Genomic DNA, 20921 nt, shown 5'->3' on the forward strand with positions numbered 1-20921 from the left:
TGTGATTTCTCATTTCTGAGGTTCCTACTTGGTTTTCTAACTTTCTCTTTTTGTGGACATTTAGTAAAAGAAATCTCTAATCACAGACCCACTTGACACTGCTATTCCTCGCCCCTTGCTTGGTTCTCAGCATGTTTCACCCTCTGGACCACCAGGAGGAACTCCAAGGATCGCTGATGGTCCACAGACTGCCGAGGTGACAAGTAAAAATCCCTAACTATCGCTTTATTTATTATAGTCTTTAGGATTAGTGGAGCACAGGCAATCTGTTTATACCCAGTATCATGATGTCTCATACAGATGGTATAATTTTGAGGGGAATGTCCTCTACAACCTAAATACCTATTTCTTTTAAAGTGACACTCTGGTACCCTCTTGCTGAGAATAGAGATTTTTTTAAAATCACCAGTTTGGTACCTTCTTTTTTTGGGTACATTCTGATCACAATAAAAATGTAGATTTTTAGGACCATTAGATCATCTAGTCGGATCTCCTGTGTATCACAGGCCAAATAATTTCACCCAGTTACCCCTGTATTGAGCTCACTAACTTGTGTTTGATTAGAATATACCTTCCAGAAAGGCATCCGAGTCTTGATCTAGTGGCTCACCACTTCCCTTGGTGGTTTGGTCCAGTGGTTAGTCGCCCTTGCGGTTAAAAATTTGGGCCTTATTGCTAATTTGAATTTGTCTGGTTTCAACTTCCAGCCATTGGTTCTTGTACCTATATGCTGCAAACAAGTCACCTCTCAATCTTCTTTTTGATAAGCTAAACAGCTTGAGCTCCTTAAGTCTCTTGCTGTGTTAGCTCCTCCCCTCTCCAGCCACCCTCTTCTTGATCCTCCCTTTGCTTTCACAAGAGTAAAACAGGAGGAGCAAGTGAATGTAAAGCTACCTTTGTTTCCCAATCAGTTCCAGTGCTGAGGAGAGCTCACCAGGGCTGGAAATCAAGCCCTAGTTCCTGAATCCTGCATAGCGCACTGTTAATGGAGGGGACCATAAAGACATCACACAGGGCAGCCAATGAATGGACCCTCACCTGGTTGGCAGAGGTGCAAAGAACAAACAGGACATGCAGGAACTGTGACAGACGCTTTAGATGGTAATACAGGGTGCACAGTGCAACAGTTCCGACAGGCACCATATCTGTTCACAACACAATGGGTGCATTGGCAGTGATTACTGTGATCAGGGGCACTGGAAAGACTTGTGTGTAGCTGCCATCCAGCATCCATTACCCAGCAGATGTCTGTGCCACACTGCCATCCTTACTGCCATGCTAACACCAATTTACCTGCATTGCAACCTGTTAAGAGCTAAGGTAAAGAGATGCACAGAGGAAGCCATTTGCAGTGCACAACAAATTTTATAAGTCCTGCAAAACCCAGGAGCTATGCTACATATTCTTGACCGCCATCTCCTGGTACCTGGACTATTAACTACTTACATATATACAGATACAGACCACTCCTAGAATGAAACCAGGACTGACTGGGAGCTGGAAAGTGGTTCCCACTCCAAAGGTCTGGGTGATAAGGCCCTGCGAGCATTGGTTGTACTCCTGTGCAATGTGATAATGTGGCCAAATGACTGCCACTATTGAAGGGAATGAGGGCTGGTAGCATAGACAGACATATTTTGATTGGATAGATCTCAGTCATATGCAGGGCAAATTGGACACTGCCACCAACTTAAAATCTCTTCCATTGATGGCCCAACTCTTGCCCCTTCTAGTTACCTGCCCTTTCCCACTGACTGTGGAGCAGACACTTCCGTAACTGTGTAGGGAAGATAGAGCATTGCACACGAGCACTGGTCCTAGCTTCCTACAACAGCACCCGATAAGGTATGTAGGGTTATATGGCTCAAATGACAATGGTGCATTCATTTCAAATGCCTTGCTTATAGGATTCACACATTATAATTCTTCAGGGTCTTTCTTACAACTCCCCAAAATTGGTATTGCACCTATTGTTCTTCCCAACAATATGAGCATCATTATAACGGGCAAACGCGAGAATAGATTAAACAAACAATAAGCAGAAACCAGGAAAGTTCAAACTAAGATTTTGCCCAGGGGTGCGGGGGAGAGTAGTGAGTATGTGAGCCTATAACCTATCTGAAATGGGTGTTTGGTCTTCATCGTTCTCAAAGCGGGCTTCCTTCAAGCAAGACAGAACAAGCAACAAGGAGACTAATTTAATTTACCATTTCTTAAATGATTTTCCAGAATGACAAACTACTTAACTGCAGTGTCATACAACCGCTAATTTTCCTTTGAAACCAGAGACAATCTGGGAAGAAATTATCTCAATAGGAGGCTTTAAAAAACCCCCACAAGTGTACGCGTTATTCCTTTGATGGAAAAACAACTAATGACACATTTCCTATTTCCACTTAAAAGTTCCTTTGCCTTAAAGTGTTTTCAAGCTTCTTCTATGTAAAGCAAATGAATTTTTTACATTCTCAGACAGGATGTTTGCTCATCCATAGCTCTATTCAAACCCAAAAGGTAAGGGCAAAAATACACGAAAGCAATTTTTGGAAATGAATCTGTTTACAACATAGCAAAAATAGCCCATGACAATGTGTGTAACATCTCTGGGGGGGGGGGGGGGGTGCATAGACACGGGCTCATGATGTAGCACAATTACAAATAATTATACCTATGAATTCATTTAATCAATCAATTCCACTGGCGGTGCACGGGGGGTGGACAGGGCATAAAACTCTACACAGCTCTCAGTTGCTACTATTACTGCTGGCTGTCAGCCAGGAGTCCCCTGATCCATGTTAGTTAAGTGCACATTAATCTGAATTTGGCAGCGTAATCAAGGACCCAACTGAACTGTGAAATTGAATTCTGCAGTGGAACATCATTTGACCATTTTATGCTAAGACTGAAAAAAAAAAAATCTGCCGCAGCATCAATTTATCACCGTAGCCTGCTGCACGGTAAAGGAGGAGTCTACTCAGTGGGGGGGAAAAAACGCCAAGTGCAAAATTAGATTAGTGTTTTGCAATGTTCTGTGTAAGACACTTGCCCATCTTTTCATCTCACATGCAGCTTTGAATGGGAGGAGGGTTTGCATGCTCTCAAAGGGCCGCTTAAATATTCCTCTTTGGAATGTGAAACTGGAGTTGTCTTCTTTAATCCCATCCCATAGAACTGGAAGGGACCCTGAAAGGTCATTGAGTCCAGCCCCCTGCCTTTACTAGCAGGACCAAGTACTGATTTTTCCCCAGATCCTTAAGTGGCCACCTCAAGGATTGAACTCACAACCCTGGGTTTAGCAGGTCAATACTCAAACCACTGAGCTATCCCTCCCTCTCTGTGACTCTTTAACATGACTCTTTTGAGTTGTCGCAACCAATAATATGTAGCATGCACAAAAACACCAGACAGCATCTTACTTAAAGTAGCAACTTCCTGAGAGAAGATTTTTATACAAGGTAAAGATACAAATAATTATAGCAATGGATCCATTTGATCCATCAAGCAGGGTTTTCTATAAACTGCAAAGGGCTAAAGACCACTGGGGACTCTGCTGTTGCCAATCTAATTAATGTATAAGGTGCCCAGATACTCTGGTGATGGAGGCACCTTACACATTTAGATCAATACATACATATAAGTCAATTATTTGAAATTTAAACTTAAGGCTGCAATGTGTTTTCGGAATTTGAAAATGAAAATTAATAGGTTCAGCAAAACTTCTGAAAAATATAATGTACTTGCTAATACATTTTTTAGCATTTGATAACCCAGCTTACAGTACAATTCAAAACCATTCATTTCTGGAATGCAATGAAATGTAACAAAAATATACAGGGAAAAGCCATTAAATCAGCTAACTTCTTATTATTAGCCGCGTCGTAATGCAGTTCTTCACATCACTGCAAAATCAAATAGATACTATTTCATTAATGCTTCTATTTATATTATTGTATTCAATTAGGCTCCCAAAGGAACCCCTTTAAAAGACCATAAAAAAACCCTCAACGCAGGCCTCATTAAAGATCAGGTCAACAGGGCAGATTAGGTTCTGACATGAAATCCATCAAAGCACTGCACTGTAATGGAATACACTTCTGCTGCTGTGTGGGTTGGTTCACTGACTCACAATATTACTCAAATGTGTACATGCTCATTTCAGCACTGAGGCCTTTTGGTTGTAACAAAAAGGGTATCACAAGATGGTTAAAGTCATTTTATCTTTCATATTGATGACAGTAATGCATATTTTGTAACACCAGAAATTACAGCTATTTAATACAGTATTAGGCAGAAACACCTGCTTATTCAGATGAAAACTAAGTCCCTGATCCTGTAACATGGGATAGCTCGGTGGTTTGAGCATTAGCCTGCTAAACCTAGGGTTGTGAGTTCAATCCTCAAGGGGACCATTTAGGGAACTGGGGTAAAAATCTGCCTGGGGATTGATCCTGCTTTGAGCAGGGGGTTGGACTAGATGACCTCCTGAGGTCCCTTCTAACCCTGATATTCTATGAATATGATCTAGGTGGGCAGACCCTTCACCTGTGTGGAGTACTGCTAAATTATTCATAGAAGCAGGAGCACTGTAGAAATGGCTGCCCCAACCCCCCCAGTTGAAGAATTTGGTCCCCTATGGGAGGGAACCAAAGTGAAAACTAAGGACAAACATCTTAAAAGGGGACCCCCCTTTCCACAGAGGTAGAACTGGCTGATCATTTGTCATGAACCTAGTCCCACCAGGAGATGAGGCTGTGGTGAGAGGAGAGATTCAATCACTAGAAATAATGATAGCTAGTTATGTGGTGACTGAGAATTGCTTGGTGACTTGCCTGCCAGATCCAAAGGTGGTGGGTCGGATGCTTACTACATCTGGGCCTACACCCCAGAACAGAGCCCCCTCATCTCTTTCCACACCCCAACCCTCTGCCCCAGCCTGGTGAAAATGAGTGAGCGAGGGTGGGGTCTCAGGGAAGGGGCAGCGCAAGGGTGTTTGGTTTTCTGCAATTAAAAAGTTGGCAGCCCTATGCCCACACAGATTTCTAACAAGTAAAGGGGTGGAATTTGTGATCATGCTTCATATCAGTACCGCTGAGATCAGGAGAGCAGGCCTGTAAAATAAACTGAGATTACTAGGAATAAGACTAATGTCTAGGGCTTCTCCAGTAGAGATCACTGAAATGCTTCCTTTGCCACACACAAGGTGAGTTAGACAGGGATAATGTCAGGGTTTCAATATGTGAATGAGAAGATGCCATAAAAAAGGAAGGGGTTACATTCATTAGCCACTGGGAAAAGGAAGGGAGAGCCTATACTTAAGGATTGGCTCCACCTTAACTTAACCTGCAGGCACAGAATGTCTACAAGAAATTGGGGGTGGGGAAGGAGGTATAATTTAAACCAGGATCTGGGGAAAACGAGCCAGGTGTTAAGGAGCGGTCAAGTTAGACAAAGACTTCTGTTAGGTATGGCAATAATACCAAAGTTACCCTATGTTGGGCAGTGATGGATAGGGCAGAAATTACAACCACAGTGGAGGAGGGACAGGATGGGATGACACAGGTGGATTCCGGAAAAAAATAACAAGGTGTCACATAAAGGAATTTAAAAATAGGCACATGGTCAAACACAAAATCAATAAAGGACTGTATACCAACAGGAGGAATTTATAGGTGAACTAGAAAACCTGACAATAGAAGAAGACCTTAGTCTAATAAGCATTTCTGGAAAACAGACAAAGACTAATGGGATACTGTAGTACAGGGGTGGGCAAACTTTTTGGCCCGAGGGCCACATCTGAGTATGGAAATTGTATGGTGGGCCATGAATGCTCACAAAATTGGGGGCTGGCGTGTGGGAAGGGGTGAGGGCTCTGGCTGGGGGTGCAGGCTATGGGGTGGGGCTGGGGATGAGGGGTTGGGAGAGCAGGAGGGTGCTCCGGATTGGGATTGAGGGGTTTGGAGGGCGGGAGGGAGATCGGGGCTGGGGTGGGGGGTTGGGGCATGGGAGGGGGTCAGGGGTGCAGGCTCCGGGTGGCGCTTACCTCAAGCAGCTCCCAGAAGCAGCAGCATGTCCCCCCTCTGGCTCCTACGCGTTGGCATGGCCAGGCGGCTCTGCGTGCTGTCCCGTCCGCAGGCGCCGCTCCTGCAGCTCCCATTGTTCACAGTTCCCGGCCAATGGGAGCTGCGGGGGCTGTGCTTGGGGTGATGGCAGCGTACAGAGCCCCCTAGCTGCCCCTACGCATAGGAGCTGGAGGGGAGACATGCCGCTGCTTCCAGGAGCTGTGCAGAGCGGGGCAAGCCCCTGACCCCACTCCTGGCGGGAACTCGAGGGCCAGATTAAAACGTCTGGAGGGCCGGATGAGGCCCTCGGGCCGTAGTTTGCCCACCCCTGCTATAGTACCTGAGTATCAACCATGCAGGAAGGATATATTAGGTTATGGAGGTATGGGAATACCTAAAAGATTCCACTGAACCTAATGAGATATCATTTCTTCAGGGAGAGGGCATTTGTGTCCATACAGATCCTACTGTAAAGTCAACTCATAAGAATACACACGTTAGAAGGGTTATACTGCTGATCTTCAGACTGTTGAAGGAGATCAAAGAGGCAACTAAATCTAATAATAGCCAACTTCAGCTACTTGCAATATAAAATGATCAAATGTCTCACCAAGATATGATTTAGGGAGCAATTTCTCGACACCTTATACAATTGCACCTTGAAACAGCTACTTTTAGAGCACAAAAGAGGAGAGGTTACTCTCAGCAGAGTTCTACATCTCACCCAGGAGTTGATTCAAGAAGTAATTATAGTTGATCCACAGTAGCTGAGGCCTGGCCTAACGCGAGTGATTAACACATGGGGGGAGGCCTTATTTTGTGGAAGAGAGGATTAGGGAGGTAAATGAATTATTAGGCTGAAAACAGGACATTTGTGCTAAATAAGGGAAATACATAGGTCAGTAGGCTAAAAAGACGGAATGTCTGAGCCAGCTAAGATAAGAGAACGAACACCCAGGGAATTATTTACTATGAACTAGATAACAAGGGACAAAATAAATCAGGAATGAAGAGATAAAATAAAGAGGAAGTCGAAACATGGACAGTGCGTGGACAGAGCATGCGGTACAGGGATCCTGTACCAAGTAACCAAGCCAATCCTAAAATGTATAATGCGATGTAGAGTAAATGCAATGAGATGTTTCAATGTATATAAGGAGAGGGTTTCTGTAACTTCGGAGCTATGATGTACCCTGCATCCACCCCCCGCGTTTGACTCTGATCAACTCAGCATAGCATTGCTCTATGCCAAATAAAGATACCCGAGTGACGAATTCTGGAGTCAAACTGAGTTCTTGGGAAGACGAGTGGAAAGAGGTCTCGGAGGGAATCCCAACTTCCATTAAATACTTGTAACCACACTATAATTAAGTTCAACATCCTCATGGGAGAGGCAGTATCATACACTAGCACTGTGACTTTAATCTTTAAGAGGGGAATTAAAAAAAAAGTGAAGATGGGTAATCCAGAAAAGACCCTACAAGTGAGTAAATTAAAATCCTTACACTCTGCATGGAGGCTTCTGTATCATAGGACAATAGAGTATCTAGAGGTATGTGTACCCCGAAACTAAAAAATGAAGCAAGAAGGTAACACAAAACAGCAGAGATTAAATCATCACTTCATGATTGCCTGTTCTGTTCATCCCCTCTGAAGCACCTGGCATTGGCCACTGTCGGAAGACAGGATACTGGGCAGGATGGACGTTTGGCATGGCCGGTCTTATGTTCATATGTTTCTTATGTTTAAATGGTAAGATGCAAGAGATTAGTAAAAGCCAAACAGGTATCCTTCAAAAATGGAAATCCAGCCCAAGTGAAGCCAAGGGAAAGGAACAAACTCTGGTAGTAAAAATATAAAATGGAAGTTAGGAGGGTGAGGAAGGGGTTTGAAGAGCAAATAGCCAAAGACATATAAACAAATAACAAGAAATGTGTATTCCAAAAGCAGGGAACCTGCGAGAAAATAGGTGGGTCTTTAAGGCAGCCAGGGAACAAAGGGATATGCTTAAGTCGGACAAGGATATTGCAGAGAAGCAAAATTTTTGTTGATCAGCCTTCTACATAGAAGGAGATACCGAACCCAGCTAGTAAAGTGTCAGAGATTGGTATCCTGTTTACCGCCTCATGCCTTAAGAACAAGGGGATATGTAGTGAAACTGAAAGGTGACACATTTAAAGCTGGTAAAAGTACAGCACACATTATTAATCTTTGGAACTCATTGCCACAAGGTATCATAAAGGCCAAGAAATTAGTATGCTTAAAAAAAGGATTAAATGTTTACATAAGCATCCACAGCTACATCAGCTAGGAAACAAAATGTATACAGGATATAAACCCTCCTGGTTCAGGGCAAGTTTGACTTCAGTGGGCTTTGGATCAAACCCAAAGGGCACAAACCAACCTCTCACTGAAGGAGGTGAGGAAGAAACTTGCCCTACCTTTCTCTGAAGCAGGTAGTACGGTCCACTGTTGGAGACATGATACCTTCTACTTGGACCACCAGTCCGATGCGATAAATTAATGAGACAGTATGCATGTGTGAAGAGCCACCTTCCTGGATCCCATTGTAAAGTTGGAGTTAAATACATAGGGCCAAATACATCCCTAGTGTTACATCACTGAATTCACTTGAGTTACACCAGGGATGAATCTGAGGTACATGGTATATCAGATGAAACAGCTGCAAGTAATACTGAACTAAATCTACCCTTCAGACTTATTAGCTGTAATGACTATCTTTCCTGAATATATTTTTAAAGCCATGCATTTGTGTCTGCAGATTTTTTCAATACTTACTTTTTTCTCTTTTAATTATACTTTAAAGGCAATCTCAGTGGTAAGATATCTGATTCACGACCCGATTCTCATTTAGTAAACTCATTTAATAAACCATTGTCTCTCTAATGCCTCTCTGAAGAGGAAACTCTCTAGCAATCATCCGTAGACAAAAAAACTGCTGTTCAGTTCCTGGAGTTGCTGATGGAGTTGGGAATTGTAACTGCTGCAGAGAATGGTGAATCATCGAGTATCAAGTGCACCAAGGTTGTAGGAATGTTTTCAGTGTTCTAAGGAACGCATAGCTGACAATGAATCTTGCAGGGAGGCACTTTTTCCAAAGAGCCAAAGTGCACTGATCCTTTTAAAATATACCTCTGTCTACAGTCCCATTTAAGGGACCAATCCTGCAAATTTACAAATTTTATTAAAGCCGATGTTAAAAAAATTATATAACAAACAGGTTAAGAAAAGCATAGTGCTTGAGTTAGCCACAGGTGACCCAAACATCCCTTAGACATAAATGACATTGCTTAGACTTTGCTTAACACAAATGAGCATAGAAGGGGCAACTGAAGACACTTAGTGCCTGGGAACTCTTCTGTCCCTGAAACCCAAACCCAAAACGCTTGCCTGAATTTAATTGGGGCTAAACCTCCTTGGTTAACCTCTAATGGGCCCGGGCACTAATTAGAACTCTGAGGGGCAACATCAGCAGAGAAACTAAAGAGTGGGTGGGCATGGAGAATGAACAAGCCTTTCACATCCCTCCGGCATACGGTCACAATATATTTGTGGTAGAGCTTCGACTGCTGCTTTCTGTTCAGGAGGTAGATAGAATCAATTTTCCAGGGCTCTCAACCCAGCACATGTCGTGAGCATTAAAATGTGACATTATACAACAATAAAACAGATCTCATCCTTTGGAAGAAGTGCTCAGCAAGTCAATACCATTGAAAACCAGGCTGCTTTTTACTTACTTATTTACACGAATAACGTAGCTGAAGTCGAAGTATCTTAGATCGACTTACCTGGGGTCCACACGGCGCGGGATCGACGGCTGCGGCTCCCCCGTCGACTCCGCTACCGCCGCTTGCTCCGGTGGAGTTCCGGAGTCGACGGGGAGCGCGTTCGGGGATTGATATATCACGTCTTAATGAGACGCGATATATCGATCCCCGATAAATTGATCGCTACCCGCTGATACGGCGGGTAGTGAAGACGTACCCTTAACGAGACGTGATATATCGATCCCCGATAAATCGATCGCTACCCGCCGATACGGCGGGTAGTGAAGATATACCCTAAGGCATCTGAATGTGGACTTAAGTGGCTCAGTTTAGGCCCCCAAGTTTGTATATTTTGGCCATTTTCCCTGTGTAACACTGAGGAAAGAACTATATGTGACGCTGGTAAGCCAAGTGTCAGGTCTGGCCAAGGCCTAGGTGTCAGCTGAGAACTAACACACTCACAGCTGGAAACCAGGCCAATTCACTTGTGTATTAGTATAGATCAGGGGTCGGCAACCTTTCAGAAGTGGTGTGCCGAGTCTTCATTTATTCACTCTAATTTAAGGCTTTGCGTGCCAGTAATACATTTTAACGTTTTTAGGTCTCTTTCTATAAGTCTATAATATAGAACTAAACTATTGTTGTATGTAAAGTAAATAAGGTTTTTAAAATGTTTAAGAAGCTTCATTTAAAATTAAATTAAAATGCAGAGCCCCCCCGGACTGGTGGCCAGGACCCAGGCAGTGTGAGTGCCACTGAAAATCAACTCGTGTGCTGCCTTCGGCACGCGTGCCATAGGTTGCCTACCCCTGGTATAGATCAAAGTGAATGTTAAATGTATAAGAGTATATTTGGTGTTTAAACTTCATGAAAACTAATGGGATGTTACATGTCTGGTGTTCACATAGCTGTATCCTGTTATAATGGAATAGCAAACATTTACACTGTCTGTATCCCTGTAACTAAATAACCCATCAAATGAGAAAGACGCCTTGTGTAATGCAAACGAAGAACTGTAACAGGCATGTGCTAATTCTTGCACATTTAAAGGCCAGTGGTTATTGTGTGTGATGATCAGAGATTGAAGACTCTAAATGCGCTCCATCATCAAAGAAAGACACCCCCCACCCCCGTGGGCAGTCATCCTGTCAGCTTGTTTTCTGCGAGAAGAAATTCTAAGTATGGACACAAGGAAAAATTCTTCATCTCTGGACTGTGGATTCTAACAGGGAAGAATAACCAATGAGAAAACGGAGATCCCCAGAGTTACTCTGATTAGCCCTAAAAGACTTTTGGGAAACTGGCAGATTACTACATCTCTGCTACCCCTCGAAATTATAGACTGTGACTCAACTGTACATATATTTGCTTTAACATCTCAGTAACTCTCATTCCTTTGTCTGAGTTAATAAATCTTTAGTGAGTTTACTATAGAATTGGCTACCAGCATTGTTTTTGGTGTGAGACCCAGGATGCAAATTGACCTGGGTGAGTGACTGGTCTTTTGGGACTGGGTGCAACCTGAATATTTTGTGATTTTTTTGGTATACGTGACCATTTATCACATAGTCCAGCTTGTTTGGGTGGCAAGATAGACTGGAGTGTCTAAGGGAACAGTCTCTGACTCAAGGTGGTGGAATCTCCTTCCTTAGAGGTTTTCAAGATCAGGCTTGACAAAGCCCTGGCTGGGATGATTTAGTTGGGGATTGGTCCTGCTTTGAGCGGGGGGTTGGACTAGATGACCTCCTGAGGTCCCTTCCAACCCTGATATTCTATGATTCTAAGGTTACTGTAGTACTCTGGGAGTTCATATTTGGTACTGGGTCAGTGAAATCTAACAATAGACTGTCCGGGGGGGGCGGGGGTCTGCCCTGCTTTTGACAGTCTGTCCTGAGGGAGGCACAGTCGTGAACCACTCCAGACAGCGTGACACCATAACTTCAGGAATTTCAAGGGTTAACAATTAAAAGATGTAGCATTTTAATTGGTAACCCTTGACAATGCTTTACTGTACAGCTCTTTCCTCAGTGTTTTAGAGGAAACATAAAAGATTATGGCCAAAATATACAAACTGGGTGGTGGGGGGAGAGGGGGAGACTAAAGTGAAGCACCTATTCAGACACCTAAGGAAAAGCAGCCTGGTTTTCAAAGGTATTGACTTGCTGAGCGCTTGCAGCTCCCAGTGAAATCAATGGGACCTATAGGTGCTGAGCCTGTCAGGAAACCAGGCCATTGTTACGTAGGTGCCTAACTACGGATTCAAGTGCTCAGCTTTATACAACCACATTTGGAAACTGTTGGTCACACCTGTGAAAGCAATGGCCTGTACCGACAGCACCTACCGATGTTAATGTTACCTTTGGAATGCCCCCTGCCGTTTCCGACAAGCGAGGGTAGGTGTATGAACTATACGAATGCCCTTGCTGATTTGATTTAAAAGCACTTGCTCCGTATGGCACGACTGGTTCCTGAAGACCCGAACCTGATCTGGATCTCTGTCTCATGGCTGGCTGAGGACTTATCTGGTTTACATAGGACGACTTCGGTCTTTTGTCATAGTCTTCCTTGTCTGGTCCGTTTCCCCAGTCGCTGTCACTGTATTCCAGTCTCTCTTTTGAGCACTCACTCTGCACTGAAGTTCTAGATGGAGCGTAGTGAAAAGGTTCTCTGTAGTCTAGAGACGATCCACTAAGAATCCTTTGATATTCCAACTTTAGGCCACTGTACTCAATGGGTTTGCTTTTTGTTTCCATGTGTGTATGGTAATCTGGAAGGAACCTTGAGATGTCTGACTTCAGGGGCTTAATTTCTGAATAATAGGCGTCTCTGGGTTTTGTTTTCATCACGTGTCCATTCTGTTTTGGGGTGAAGCTACCTTGGCAGTATCTGTCTAACTCTTCCCCATAAAGACTCTTGTCTCTATATTTTTCAGTGACATAGTCTGCCGTGGTGTCCGACTCGCTGGAATACTGAGAATATGTGATATAACCATTTTCTTCCTGGTGGCTTTGTACATGGTTTGAGTTTCCTTGGTGTGGAGTGGGAGGACTTTCCTTCCGTAGGGAATTAGAGCGTGTCACTGAGATATTGTCAAATTCTTCTAGCAGGCCATTGATTGAAGTATCCTTTTGAGGTTTATTTCCTCTAACGATAGTCTGGGAACAGAAAATTGCTTTGATTAAATCCAGTCTTCTATTTAATATTTGATTGATAAAACCAAAATGATCTAGCAAGCAATACATTCAGAGCTTACGTTCTATTCTCCTATCAGGTAGCTCATTTGAAGGAAAAAATGTATTTTTACCAATAAGTACTTTACTGCAGAATCATGCAGAGACACCATTATCGGCTGAGATTACCAAAAGAAACTAGCGATTCTGGATGTTTCAATTTTGGGTGTCTAACTTAAGACACCTTAAAAAGGGTCAAATTTTCAGAAGCAGGATATTCAGCTCTCAAAAAATGGAGGCACCTCAAATTACTAGTCACTTTTGAAAATGTTGGGACTATTATATTCATTATTATTTGCCGCTCATCTACATCAGACAAGGCTAATAGTCTGAAGCTGGTGTACGGTATAAGGATAAGCTAAAAGAAAATCATTCCACAGTCTGCATTCACTTATACATTTCACGGTGGGAAAGAGTCAGAATGGAAAGTAGTGTGCAATTTATTGGGCACTATTTTCTTTCAAAACAATATCTGTGGATGTAATAGGACCACCCTGAGTAATTACACTGGAGTTCATCTAACATTAGAGACACCAGGGGGGAAATAAAAATAAAGTGTTAAACCTAAATACTTATCTCTTATGTGATGTACAGAGGGGACATTCACAGCTTTCAGCAGGCCACCTGGCTACAATAGTATCTTTAATTAACCAAGTATTTTTTGAAGGGCTAAATCAGGGCCCTGGGACATCCCACAGTGTGGGAGCTGAATGGCCTGACCAGGCTGTGGTAACCTTTCCTATATCCTAAATGCTGCATAGTCATCCACCCTCTCTCCCTTCTGCTCCCATTTCTGCAGCCCTGGGGATGGAGTGACCTCCACAGCTCTCGCTGGGACAGAATGCATGAGCTCCCTCTCCCCAAACTGCTTCCCATCACTCAACCACGCAACACCTGCTCCCTACTAATTCCAACCCAGGATGATGGGCCTCATGATTGGCACATAAGGGCACACATGAAGTCAGTTATGCCTGATTTCTGCACTGACCTATCAGTGATTGAACTATTTTTTGACTCATTACAGCTATCATTGTAGCATATGATTATAGCAATGATAGTAATATTGATTAATCATCAACTCCTACTGTGAGGGTCAGAAAGAACCATTGTGATGTGTGTACATTTCCTGTGAGAATGAGATGGACTGATCAGGGGCCAGCTGGTGTCAATCAGTGTGGCTCTAAATGGCATCAAATTTGCTTTGGGGATTCACACCAGCTGAGTAGGTAGGCCTCTATTTTAACTTGTTTAGTTTATAAATAGAACTTAGCCAGCCTAGGGAGATATCCTGTAGCAGCACTTTTGTGTTATCATTCTGTGTCTTTATGATCCCCACCTTGTGTGTGCCACAGAGCACGGCTTCAAGGGGACTTATGGTGTTTCATCAACAAGGGACACAGAGGGGAGGGGGCTACTGGATCCCTGACTACGTGGATCATCCCTGCACAAAGGTGGCCCACAGAAGGGGCCACTGCAACTCAGACTGCAACAGCTGCTCTGGAGCCTTGGTGGGAAAGTCTCCTTCCCAACATCTGATCCCCACTGACTTCCTCAGTGCATAGCCTAGCTATTGAGGTTGTGCCCTGGCTTTAAGTGTAGACCTGGCTTCAGATTAAGTGGAGCTGCTAGCGAGTGGGTTTGAAATACAGTCTTGGGCACTGAGCCCAATCCCTGTTTAATTCCAACACAGACCGAGGAGGCTTTCCCAGAAGTGCACAACTCCCGACATCCTTGTGCAGCTCAGGCTGAGTCATACGGAGAAACCTGATGGCGCTCATTGAATTGCGGAAGTTTAGTTAGTAGATAAAAGGAATGTAGCCATTGTGATGCTCTCTGAACGACTTCAAATTGTGTGGTATGATACCGCACAAAACCCAACTTAAAATATTCATTCAAGCTGGCCTAGATCACCGGCATAGGGACTGAAAACTGGCTGAAGAACAAAAACCAATGGGCATCTTATTGCCACTATCATCATTACTAGGGGATAAAGAGTCTTATTGGTCGGCACAGGTTAGCATTTTCAGAAGCACTTATTTCACTTAGGAGCTTCACTCCCGTCAACTTTCAGAAGGACATAGGTGCTTCTGGAAATTGTATAGCCAGTCCTTACCCCTAGCGAGCTTATAATCTAGACAGACAACAAAAGAATGCTCTGGAAGACCCGGAAGATGGTGCTCTGGGTAGAGCTATATATTTCTTATAATCTATAGATATTGACACTGACAGATAAGATAGATATCAGTAGATGAGATAGACACCTGGCATAGCTATATCTGTCTGTCTACATACCAAATTTGTTAATGGTGCGGAGACACTTTTACTGGCCTAGGGTTGCATTTGTAGGCTTTGAAGGAGTGATAAATGGTGCTGTATCAGTAGGGAAGTGTCTGCTGGGGTCTCGCAGTGCTTGGCTGGGCTTTAGTCATTAAGTCCTTTGATTTGTGCATTGGGCCTATTGACAAATGTTTAGGGGCATGATTTTTATTTTACTTGGTTAGTAATGATGGCCCAGATCACCCTTTCCTGCTGGAGGGGACTGTGGGGGAAAGGGAGAAACCTCTATGAGGTTTCCCTAGTTGAACCGCGTCAAAATTATTCTCTTGGAGAGACAGGTAGTGGGATTTGTCCCCATGTGGAAGTAGCAAGGAATAAGGGTGGTGGGTTTTTTGGCTCTTTTCTTTTTTGGCCCCACCATTCTGTTTTGCCCCTACAATCCCCTTTTGAGTGGTCAACGGTAAGCAACTGACCTCCCTCTCTCCTTCTGCACTGATACGTGGAGAAACGCACTCAGAAGGTCTCCCCTCACACATCGATAGGAACAGGGAATGATCAGAAATTCCATCCTGATCCTGAGAAAACTTCACCATAAAAGTTTGGTCACAACCAATATGTTCCTGCAACATTTCCAGCCAGTTCTAGTTTACAAAGTGCTTTGAGAGCACTGGATGGAAGGTGCGTGCAATGGAGGTGCAAAGCAGTATTGGTAATGGGATAGCGCAGCCACTTTGGGGTGACATACCCAAAGGCACGTTGTGATTATTGGGCCTAACAATTGACTCCAAATGTAAGTTCAAATGTAAAAAGTATGTGCAAGTTCATAACGTATTACAATAACCTATAACTTTTTGCTTTCTTGGAAATTAACCATGGAAAACAGGTCCAATTGTTTTTAATAATTAATGCTATGATCAAGTGAAAGAAAAGCAGATAGAGATACTGGATATGTCCAAACAAAAAGGGATATGGTTTAAGGACTGTTGAAATCATGCTTGGTAAAACAAAAAGATAATGTGAAAATAGAAATTAATGAACCAAAATGGGTGTGGCAGATATTAGGCCTAACTGATGGACAAAAATAATGAGCGGAAGAACTATACCACTCCCTTTTCCCCCCCTTTTCAAGGTTCTTAAAAACAGACTTTGAAAAAAATATAATCTATCCCAACTCTCATCTCATCTTCCCTGACTCCAAGACAGAGGGAGCAGACCAGACCAAAGGATTTTCTTCCAGAAGGGAAGGCCAGCAGAAGTTTTTCACTTCTGATTCCTGAAAGTCATCATATCACCACGACACTCAGTCCTCAGCCCATCACTGGAGACACCTAATTGCCAACGGCTGCAGAGGTGCGTAAGGTCCTGTTCTGTTCCCTTCCCTGCTGGGTTACTTTCTGCACCCTTCTTTCCTTCTAATCTATCTCTCACCCTCTTGACTTTTCACTGAATCCTGAAATCAGTTGCAGTGAATCAGCACAAGATGAGATGACCACAATCCTGCCATGTCTAAGGAGAAAAGACCCAACCAGATGACGTCACTGACTGGAATGTGAACCAGGATCCAAGCAACAGATGTTGTGGTTGACCTGCCAGCCAAAGCATCCATTCGTAACTAACCAGCCATCCCTTGTTCCCAAAACAGCAACCAAAGCCTTATGTTCCCCATCTTTTCTATCCCGTCTCTCCTTCACCTTGTATTTGTCTGTTTGTTAAAAACAGGAGAGGGGAATACTTTTCTCACATCAGGACTGACAGTAACATTAACCTGTTCTTTTTCATCAAAGAAAAGTTGTTCAGGAAAATAAGAGCCTCCGATATTTCGCCTCCAAAAGGAGAGAGACTTTAATGGATTTCAATTAAGTTTGTTTTGCATACTCACTCAATTCCATTTTCATTATAAATGCTTGTTTTAGTTTCTTGTTCTTTCTTGTGCTTGATCAATAAACTTTCAGCTTTAGAATGAATGGTTTTGGGTGTTTGCCAAGAAACCGAGTACACCAAGTCTGTAAAATAGAATCCCAAACCTAAGTATCAAAGAGTTTATAAACACCTTTAACTTTTTTGGCCCTTGAGAACACTACAACAGGCATCACACCACTGAGCAGGATGGTGATAGGTTTTCTCCCAGTGACACTCTCCCTAGATACTCTCTGTTGCACCTGACTCAGGGCCATATTTTGCCTGATCTATACACAGGTGTGCATAGGTGCTGCCGCAACCCCTGGCTTGAAGTAGTAATAATTACCCAAATACATGGTTTCCACCTTGAGTACGCTCGCTATAAAAATTGTTCCAGCACCACTACAGGTGTGCAGTATATGTGAGGTGCAAGGAGACTCTTGCTGACCCTTGCATAGCTGGTGTAATGGCCAGGCACAACTGCAGTCCATGTGCTCAGGGGATCACAGGGACTGCTCTGTCTCTACTTCCCCAGGAGTGCATGGTGTCCCACAGGGAGCAGGTGGGAACATGGTCCCATCTCTCACCCTGCACTAGCCCGCAGAGTGCAATCAGCACACAAGGAGAGAAGGGTGCACCCCATAAAGGGTTCAGTAGTAAGCATGCTCCCCCTCTGTGCAGGGAGTTCAGGGAGGAATTACACTGCATGGGCCTGACAAGCTTGACCTAGCCCTCAGTAGTTACTCAAGGGCCAACTGCGCCATCGTTAACCACGATGAGCAATACCTCACTCCATGAGGGCAACACTCGGTGCATAGTACACAGAAATCTGTCAGAGATAAGGGATGGACAAGATGACTACTAGGCCCTTCCATCTCTAATTTCTAAGGGTCTGATTCTGTCATCCTTGCTCACTTTAGGTAGGCCCTTATTCTGTTAGCAGCCCCATTGATCTGAGGTGCACCTAAGCAGATACTGCAATTTTTTGTCTTTCCAGATTAGTTTCTTAGTTGCAAAGTAGGGTGCAACTCAATATGAGTGTGAGTGGCAAAATCTGACCCTAAGATTTCTTAGTCACAATGAAATGCACCTTACTCCTTGAGTAGTTCCACTAAGATCAGTAGGGTGGGCTAGATGAACCTCAGGTCTGATCCAATTTCTATGTTCCTATGATTACATGAAGAGCATGGTGCTATTCAATGGAAGGCTAGTGTAAGGGTAGCAAGATCTGGACTTATTTATTATGCTGTCAAATTCATGCTTAAAATCCATTCTGTAAAGCTGACAAATGCAATACAGGAATAGCACGGCAAGCAGCTATAACTGTGCCTGTGCTGGGAATATGGAACAATAGCCATTTCTAATGCGTTGGGCAACACTGAAAACGGTGGAGACCTTCAGAAAAACGTTTTGGGATCAGAAAACAAGCTACAAGACAAACAATATAGCAATGTGCTGATTAAAAATGGGCTAGATTATCAGCAAATTATCTGGAAACCTATGAACTGTAGTATCCGCTGACATCTAGGTAGACACTGTTCTATTTACTCTGCTTCAGTCTTCCAGTATATAGCTTGGATCAGAGCATGCACTGTTCAGACAGGGAGCTGGTTATTAGAATAAGAGCAAATTAAACTGAGTCTTATGTATTTGGTGCAATGCATCAGTTTGTAGCTTGATCAGATGCAACATCATATAAAGTATAACCTGGATACTAATTTTCTGGCAAAACATAAACCAGAACTAGTCACGATATAACTCTAATATCCCATTTACATTGTTTGCAGATGAATCTGTGAATTCTGAATGATCAGGTATCTAAAAGGGTGTCATAAGGAGGAGGGAGAAAACTTGTTCACCTTAGCCTCTGAGGATAGAACAAGAAGCAATGGGCTTAAACTGCAGCAAGGGAGGTCTAGGTTGGACATTAGGAAAAAGTTCCTAACTGTCAGGGTGGTTAAACACTGGAATAAATTGCCTAGGGAGGTTGTGGAATCTCCATCTCTGGAGATATTTAAGAGTGGGTTAGATAAATGTCTATCAGGGATGGTCTAGACAGTATTTGGTCCTGCCATGCAGGCAGGGGACTGGACTCAATGACCTCTCGAGGTCCCTTCCAGTCCTAGAATCTATGAATCTATCGATCATTCAAAGCAAAGATCTATGTGTTGCCCATATTTATTGTGCTGATAACTTAAAGACGTTACGGCAAAAGGGAGGTTCAGAAATCTAGCAACATTTTATATACTTGTATATTTTTGAGTAGAGAGAGTGCCCAGGTATCTTGTCATGCCTTATAGTGTGTACATGTAATTATGAAGCATTTTTGTGTGGTTACTGTATATAACAATATGACAACAAAAATGGTGTTAAAAGAATATTAAGGTTGCAACGTTAAGTGCTTAAAAGTTTGGAAATGCTAGAATTAAGGTTGGCTATGTATGGGTGAGTCTGTGTAGGACCATTGTGCACTCGTCTATTTCTATATTTGTACTCAATCCTGAAGTCTTTGCTCATGTTTTCCCTCAAGCAAAGCTCCCGCTGTATTCAGAGAGAGATGCCCTTCTTGCCTTTACACAGGGTCTACCTTTCTTCCTCTCTTTGCTTCAACTTCCTTTTGGCTGAATCTCCACAAAATCAACAGCAATGTGCTTCTCTGTTATTCAGAAAAGGCCACCTCAGTAAAGCTGGGCTAATGCAAAGCAATCATGACCTTGCATTGATCCCTGCTCTGATTTATGCCCATAATCATTTGTCCAGGTTGCTATTTTGAAGCGAGCGACATTGAAACACCAGGAAAATAAAAAAGTAAATAGATGGCTTCTTTTGACTTTGAAGCAATTCAATAACATGAAAGGAATCGTTTCATTAAACTATAGCCTCTCTTTGGCAGGGTGACTTTATGATCATTCATATTTAATTATCACATAATCAAACAGCACAGTCGACAATGAAATGCTTATAACTGAATGCACGATTGAAATACTCAAGTGCCATCCAATTTCTCCTGCATCAATGTGGGCTCAGGATAGAAGTGCTGACTTAATAATCTCCCTGGGGCTACTCTTCAAAGAGGGGAGGTTCCCCTGAAGTAGACTGGATTGTTCATTACTCTGCCTTCTCAGTGCCTGGAATGAGCAGGAGCAGAGGGGAACTTCTGTGAGTAAAACTCTCCCCCGGGGGCGGGAGGGGGGTAATATGATTTCTCCCTCCTTTGCAACCCAAAGATACTTCGCTGCTGGGGCTCCATCAAGAAAGAATTCCACTGGGCTTTGGGGGTGGAAGGCGTACCTGCAGGTATCCAAGCAGATATCCTGGGGGAGTTAATTCTGTTTGAAGCAGCATTAATTCCTGCAGATGACGAAAGGTGGTCTTCTGGCTACAGCACAGGACTGCACATCGGGACATTTAGGTTCTATGCCTGACTCTCCCTACGTGCACTGTGTCAAGTCACTCACAGTGGTCACCATTAAAATGCCAAAACTTGTCAACAGATAATTATAGCTGAGATACTGCAGGTATCTCCTCTTCTAAATATAGGGGGGAAACTGTGGGATGACTATTGGGAACCACTGCCTTTTTACGAGCAACCACTGTAGTTTCTATTTACCTCAGTTTCTTTATACGTAAAATGGGGATAACACTTACCTACCACATAGGGATGTTGCGAG

At 43.3% G+C, this 20921-nt stretch overlaps 1 protein-coding gene across 1 annotated transcript in view; it reads right to left on the reverse strand.

The window, feature by feature from the left end:
• PAK5 (p21 (RAC1) activated kinase 5) overlaps positions 1 to 20921 on the reverse strand; it is an 87910-nt gene that overhangs the window by 27002 nt on the left and 39987 nt on the right. The window contains exon 3 of the mRNA XM_026653227.1: positions 12202 to 12999. Coding sequence (XP_026509012.1) covers positions 12202 to 12999 — 798 coding nt within the window. The remainder of the gene's footprint in view (positions 1 to 12201; positions 13000 to 20921) is intronic.

Source organism: Terrapene carolina, unplaced genomic scaffold (genome assembly GCF_002925995.2).
Source record: "Terrapene carolina triunguis isolate 2854851 unplaced genomic scaffold, T_m_triunguis-2.0 Scaffold132, whole genome shotgun sequence".
Classification (NCBI taxonomy): domain Eukaryota; kingdom Metazoa; phylum Chordata; order Testudines; family Emydidae; genus Terrapene; species Terrapene triunguis.